The following is a 7,124-nucleotide window of genomic DNA, read 5'->3' on the forward strand; positions in this document are numbered from 1 at the left end:
ATGAAATTCTGTGCTAATTTTTTAAATGCACCCTGTATCAGTTTATATTAAATTATTTAAAGTAAACAAAAAAATATGTATAAAAATGTACAAAAAAATTAAAAAAAGTATAAAAATGTATATTATATTATTTAGTCATAGTCACTATTACTATCATCCAAACTTTCCCCTTCTGAGCTTGCAGAAAAGTCTGAATATTCATCAATCATAATTGGTCCACGACTAGAATTCAACAATTCAGTGTGCCCATCATCAAATTTCAAGTCTAAAAATACTTTCTCATCATCATCAACATCAATAAAAACTTCTTTGACAATAACAGCAATTTCTCGAGCACATTTGAGATTAATCACGTGTAAATTTTTAAGAATGTAATCTACTGAATCAATATATTCAAGATTTTCAACAACTTTAGAGATGATTTGCTCATTCAAACCAGTAACTAATTCAGGTGGAGTCAGAAGTGGTAGAAAAGAACACTGACTTTCGTGAGACTCAATAAGAAGATTCCGAATAAGCTTTTTATCATCTGGGGTCACGTTTCGAACAGGAATCTTTGGTTCAGAGGACTCGCAATCCATAACATCTGGTACTTTGAGACCTTCACAACATGGTTCTCCACATTGACAATTAGTGGCACAAAAAGTGCAACACAAATGACTCGGCTGTTTTGGGCTTACTTGTTCATTATTGTCATTAAACGGTGTGAAAAGTGCTGTTCGTAGACAACTTTCGTTTGCTTTTAAGGAGTACTTTCTCATTGACCTACTGATAGTTGTACCTCCTTGGGGAAAATTGTACAGGATAGCGTGTGAGATTGAAGTTTCTCCTCTCCCAGCTCTACCAATCTGTTGACAGTAGTCGACCAAATGGTAAGCCAAACCAAAGTGAACAATATATTTGACGTTTTTCATATTAATGCCACATCCCAAGCTGCTGGTTGCCACAACAACACGCATCGGACAATCCAATGTTGTCAGGGTTGTCATTACTATTTCTTTCTTTTTGGGCTTTGTGTTTGAATGGAAGATACCAATTAATTTCTTTGGGTCAATTTCGGAATTCCTTTTTGACAAGAATCTCTTCAGTTCACTGTACACCAAGCCAGCAGTATCAACTGAACGACAAAAGACAACGATTTTTGGAGTGTCGAACCCTTTCGCAGATAAAAGATTGACAATCCATTGAAGACACTCAATGTTTTCTTGTTTTGGTATCTTTTTAACTTCAAGGAAAATATTGTCTCTGTTGCTGCACGTTGAAATAATCTTTACAGACTTGGACAAATTACAGCTACTCTTCACAAGGCTCTGAAGGTCTAAATCAATTGTGGCACTGAGAGCTAATACAGGAACATTTTGACGACAAGCAGATCTTAGCTCACCAATTCTGCTGAACGTTTCTCGAAAAGGTTTTGAATTTTTGGATGACGATTGGCCCCTGTAAAATAAAAATTGTTAAGTTAATTTTATTCATTGTTACTTGAGTTCGCAAAAAAAATCCATGAAAAATTTATGAGCTCTTTCAATTTCTTTTACATGCTCAAAAAAATGAGAAAAATAAATAAAGACTGATAAAAACACTATTCAGGAAATGAAAAGAAATACAAAAAAAGAACTTATGAAAGCTTTCGTTTCATATTTCAAAATATTTTATCTCCTTCCTATCATAATACTGTGGCCTCACAGGATGTCACATATGTAATATGTTGATCAACAAATAGAACTAGACTAGAGCTGGATCTAAAAGAATAAGAATCTCTTCTAGTCTAGTCCTGAACAACTGAAGAAGGGTAGGAAAATATTTTATCAAATGATGCCAAATTTAACCTAATTTCTTACCATGTCACTTTATGAACTTCATCCACCACAATACAAACTAAATTGTCCAGCATGAAAGTCGAGCCCAAAACTTCTCGCCATTTGTCTGAGATCCAGGATTCTGGTGTTCCAAAAAGAAGATTGAATTTACCAGAGCCAGATTTTATCTCCTTCATCATTGTAATATCGAGAGTGGAAGATTTGAGTCCAAGATACTTCAATTTGTTTGCTTCCTCTACCTGATTCTGCATCAGAGCGACAAGGGGTGAAATGACAACAACAACAGGCTGAGATTGAGAAGACTCCATCATTGAAAACAACTTGGGTAGGCATTGATAGATCATAGATTTCCCAAATGCAGTCGGTAAAATACATAACGTGTCTTTGCCAGTGTATATATTTTTGATTGCTTCAATCTGTTTTGGTTTCAGCTTTATGTTAGTTTCTGCAAAAATCTCATCCAAGGAAGATTCGACAGTACGTGTATTTGAAGCCGCCATCTTGTAAAATTAACTGATGTTTTCAACTTTCACGAAAGTTTCCGAGTTTTCATCACGTGACATAATCTAACCAATCAGAAGAGGTCAAAATCTCGCCGAGTTCTGCGTTCATTTTTTGAACGCGCGCTTCGCCAGTCAAAACATCGAGATTTTATAAAAACAAGATGGACGCTTGTCTTTGGTGATAAAGGTAAGGTACTACTTAAAATGGGTCTGAAATAGATATTTAAAGTTTTTTTTTGTGATTGAAAATAATTTTCTAGCATTGCAAAAGGGTTAAAGTTTCAAATTATGAAGGACTCTTTTGTGGCCTGGCTCTTTTCAGACTGGCCTGGCTCACTTTTTACATGGGTTAAATTTGGGCTTATATGTTGAAAGAGAGACAAATGGCTGTATATTTTGATGGTAAAGCTGCTTATTTCTTATTCGAAATCTCTCTAAAAGTTATAAATTATGAGTACCTGTTAGAAAGAAATAATTATTAGAGGTTTAGGGCGCCTAAAATTTTGAATTTTAAAAGTTTTTTGGAACAAAAATCTCAGCATTTTACTTCCATCATGGAGGGCCATGTGAAGCTGCTTGAAATGAAAGTTTATGTAGAATCTGTGGAAAAACAATCAAATGTGACAAGGGGAGGAATGCTAAAAATGCCATAGACTATGTAGAAGCTGCAAAGCATTTAGATGTATTTCTTAATGATGATGTTGAAAGTGTCCATCCAAAGAAAGAAGTTTGTGAAAGTTGCCGAAAGACCCTTTCAAAGATAAACATTGCTTTGAAAAAAGAACAACAGTATTGCCCAAAAGTTGAAGTGTTTTGTTTTAAACCACATACTGAAAAGGGATGTTTGATTTGCCACCATAAGAAATCATCTGTAGCTGCTATATGTAGGAATAGAGTGCTGAAGCAGGTTAACCAGTACTCTGAGTCAAGTTACTGTGTAAATGGTGATAAAACAAGCCTTTTTGAACCTGCTGAACAACATGTTGATAGTAAAGATGCATTTTCACCCATCACAGTTAAAGATTTTGCTGAGCAATTGGGCTTTGCTTTGGTTACGTCTGATGATAATACACGTGTCATGTATGCAATATTTGTTAGGCGAGATTCACCCTATTTGCAAATTCGTAGTCTTTTAACAGTCACTGTGACTAATGACTGTTGCTGGAAAGTTCACATCGATGACAAAGATGTAACTTCAGAAGAGATCTTCAGTAGTTTTAATGAAGTCCTAGATGAAAGATAGCTGTAAATCAATCCTCTCTTTATGTACTGAGGCAGTAGTATTCTGTTCTGGAAACGAAGATTTTGCTGATTTGTGTGAGAGCAGAAGGGAAGAAGGGAATAAAGTTATGTTTAAAGATAGACAGGACACAATAATTGCACGTGAATGTCAAGATGTCATTTGTATGGCATTGGGGTTAGAATCAACAATTAGACACAATTCTTGCAAAATGCTAATTGCACCTTCGAAAAACCAATCACGATGTGACATTTGTACCCAATATCGTTTGACACTGGCTGCTTTAAAATCAAAAAACAAAAAAGGAAACGTCCCTTTTGCTAAAAGAGACTTTGAAGTACCTGCTTCTTCTTCAGTTCCTCATAAGTTTATGAACAATAAACAAATGCAAAGTAAGCTTACTAACAGAAAAATTGAAAATCATGTGTTGAAAAAGGAAAAACAAACAATTAAGAGAGAGAATAAAAAATCTCATCGAAAATGAAGGAGTTGGTACTGGTGACGACATGCACAATGCCTTAAATGAAATACTAAATGAAAAGAAAGCCTCGAGAGCAAAAGACTTTCAATTTCCTGAAGGATCTGCAATGGAAATATTATTTGAAGAACAAATGAAAACTTCTAAATTGTCAAGTGCCAAACAAATGCGATGGCACCCACTTGTTATAAGATGGTGTCTTGGCATTTACCACACTTCACCAGCTGCATATGAGTTTATCAAAAAGTCTTCTTTTTTAAAGTTACCTCATAAAACAACCCTGTTAGACTACACGCTATACACCACACCTGGCTCTGGTTTTAATGCAGATGTTCTACAGCGCTTGTACGATGAAGCAAATGTTGAAAATTTACAACTACACCAAAAAAACATTTCATTACTATTTGATGAAATGAAAATAAAGGCTGATCTTGTCTACAACAAGACAACGGGTAAATTGATTGGTTTTGTTGACCTTGACAAAATAACAAATGAAATTGAAAAGTTAGAAAGAGTCTGCTCCAAAGATGTTTCACAAGATAAGGAAATTGCGACCCACGTCATGGCTGTAATGGTTTGTGGAATCTACACAAACTTTCAGTTCACCATTGCATATTTCCCAACTAAAGCAATAACCTGTGATGTGTGATATTCCCTATTGCTTGGAATGCAGTTTGTTCAGTAGAGTCGATTGGTCTACTTGTCAGGTGCTTCATATCTGATGGTGCATCATCTAATAGGAAGTTCTATAAGTTACATTTGAAACCTGGTTCCAAAGAGCTTCCTTACTTTGCAATCAACCTGTGCAATAAGTCAAGAAAAATTTACCTAATCTGCGATGTGCCCCATTTGATAAAAACAGTTAGAAACAATTGGGAAAATTCTCATGGCAACAGGAATTCTAGAAATTTGATTGTAAGTGTTTATGACATAAAAGTATCAAAATTTTATACCTTGCTGAAAAAGTCCTAAGATTTCATTATATTTGAAAATAGGCTTTGAGAGTCAAAAATTGCATTAATTAACATTTAATTCAAGTCTTACAGTACAGAATTTGTTATTATGTTCGTCATTACAGATTAAGATTATTACTACCTTTCAGTTCAACAGTTACTCGATTAGCTGGGGTCATCTTGTCTCTCACTAAAGAATTATGATTCAAATCCAACAACTCCTGGTCTATACATGACAAAGCTTAGAAAAGAACATGTAAAGCTGACACCTTCTTCAAGAATGAAAGTTAGGCTTGCTGCACAGGTTAGTTTGAATAGTTCACAAGATTTTTATTTGAAATGTTTGTGCAATTGAAAATTTAGACCAACTGCCCATATGCTATACCAAACTAAGCATAGTCATATTTTCTCAATAGTAATTTTGATTATTTTAATTCTTTTAAATCAACATTAACTGCAACTGGTTATTTCTGTTTCAGGTTCTCAGTACAACTGTTGCAAACTGTTTGAAGTATAGAAACAATCCAGAAACAAAGGGTACAGAAGAATTCTGTCGAAACTTCGATTATTTTTTCGACTGCCTCAATGGGCAATATGAAAGGCAAGGCATTGTTACAAAGAAGCCAGCACTAAACCCATACAAATCAGTCAACGATCCTCGTTTTGATGTGAGTGAAATTTTAGATAGTCACAATTGACATTTTCAGATTAAAGTACTTTTCTTCACATAGGATGTTCGGATTTTGGAGTTAAAATGTTCAAAGAAATTTTAGTTTTTCTGTTATTTATTAACATTCTATAAACTTTTTTCTACCTAGTGGCTAGAGAAGGACTTCATTAAAGATTACATTATACAATGGCAAGAAGAAGCAAAATCACAAATACACTTGACAAAGAAGGAGAGAAACAAGCTATGTTTGAGCCAACCCACATTTGAAGGATTGCAGATCACAGGTTAAATTTCCTTGACCAAGTTTTTGGTATCATATGATTATTTTTCTTCAGTTTTTTTCTACCGTGGTATAATATCAATAATCAAAATTCTTTTTTCATGATATTTCAAGAAAAATGTTTTCAACAGCTGAGTACAAAAGGTAAAAAAATTCAATGTTTTAAAATTTTGACGAGTTATAGAGATTATTGAATTGTTTATAATTGTTTAATTTTTGTTCATTCTACAAATATTTAGTCAAGTCAACAGTGCGACTAATCAAAGATCTTCTTTTGGAATACCCTGGCTTTTATGTATTAAGTGGCAAATTTTCTCAGGATCCCCTTGAACAGCACTTTTCAGCACAACGAAGGAAGTGTGGTTTCAATACAAATCCAACAGAGGACCAATATGCTCACAGTGAACTTGGTTTGCACAGTGCAAAATCTAAGAATGTTGCAAGTTTGAATGGAAACTGTACCATACCTAAGGAAAATCAACAACAGTTCATGGAAGATGTCGGCATACCCTTGAAGCGTCGAAAGCGCAAATAAAGGTCTTTCTGTTCTTTTTTTAGTTTTTAACTTAGAGATTTTTGCAGGGATCTAGGTTCAAAATCTCAAATTACCATTTTATTATGGTGTTTTGAAAATCAAAATCATACAATACAACTTTTTTAAACTATTCTTACACTATTCACTATACAACTTTTTTTATACTATTCTTACACTATTCACGCTTTTTGCAACAACACAACACTGTTTTGTTTCATTTTCATTACTGAAATAAAGTCACACAAATTTAAAAAATTTAAAAAATTTTCTGTGTCGTGTGTCCATGTCATTTTTCATAATTTATAGTATCAAAAGTGGTTTTCTGTATACCTATCAGGTACCAGGGTGAAATTTGATTATTGATTAGCTTTAAGTAAAAAATTTAGAAAAACTAACAGAGAGTTTGTTCAATTTGACAATCTAATACTATTAGGAAGGACAAGGTGAAGCGTGATGCTACAGATCAAATCTGTGTTTTGTCTGGACTCACCAACCTTTTTAATTATAAAGGTACAGTCTGTTTATTGCAACAACTCTTTAAATTTAAAACCTCATTAGAGTTAGAGTTAGTTATCTTACTGTCATTTATGATATAATGTTGCCTATTGAAACTTTTTGCTGATTAATTTCAGAGAATGAAACATT

The 7,124-nt window shown here is 33.8% G+C and overlaps 2 protein-coding genes across 3 annotated transcripts; one reads left to right on the forward strand and one right to left on the reverse strand.

Annotated features, from left to right (window-relative positions):
* Positions 1–131: 131 nt before the first annotated feature.
* LOC136802045 (probable ATP-dependent DNA helicase RecS) lies at positions 132–2,320 on the reverse strand. Its single transcript, XM_067058756.1, has 2 exons — positions 1,842–2,320; positions 132–1,440 (listed from the first exon to the last, which is right to left on the reverse strand). The coding sequence occupies exons 1-2, from the start codon at positions 2,318–2,320 to the stop codon at positions 132–134; spliced, it is 1,788 nt and encodes a 595-aa protein (XP_066914857.1).
* A 144-nt stretch (positions 2,321–2,464) lies between these two features.
* On the forward strand, positions 2,465–6,609 carry LOC136802167 (uncharacterized). 2 transcript variants are annotated; one of them, XR_010845970.1, is made up of 4 exons: positions 2,465–2,510; positions 5,474–5,662; positions 5,813–5,948; positions 6,184–6,609. XR_010845970.1 is itself a non-coding variant. In XM_067058891.1 (4 exons), the coding sequence occupies exons 1-4, from the start codon at positions 5,227–5,229 to the stop codon at positions 6,477–6,479; spliced, it is 693 nt and encodes a 230-aa protein (XP_066914992.1). In that variant the 5' UTR covers positions 5,190–5,226; the 3' UTR covers positions 6,480–6,609. The 2 variants fall into 2 exon arrangements, 1 of the variants encoding a protein (XP_066914992.1); XM_067058891.1 differs by lacking the exon at positions 2,465–2,510 and adding an exon at positions 5,190–5,298.
* Positions 6,610–7,124: the final 515 nt, after the last annotated feature.

This window comes from Clytia hemisphaerica, unplaced genomic scaffold (assembly GCF_902728285.1).
Source record: "Clytia hemisphaerica strain Z4C2 unplaced genomic scaffold, Clytia hemisphaerica genome assembly, whole genome shotgun sequence".
In the NCBI taxonomy this organism is placed as follows: Eukaryota; Metazoa; Cnidaria; class Hydrozoa; order Leptothecata; family Clytiidae; genus Clytia; species Clytia hemisphaerica.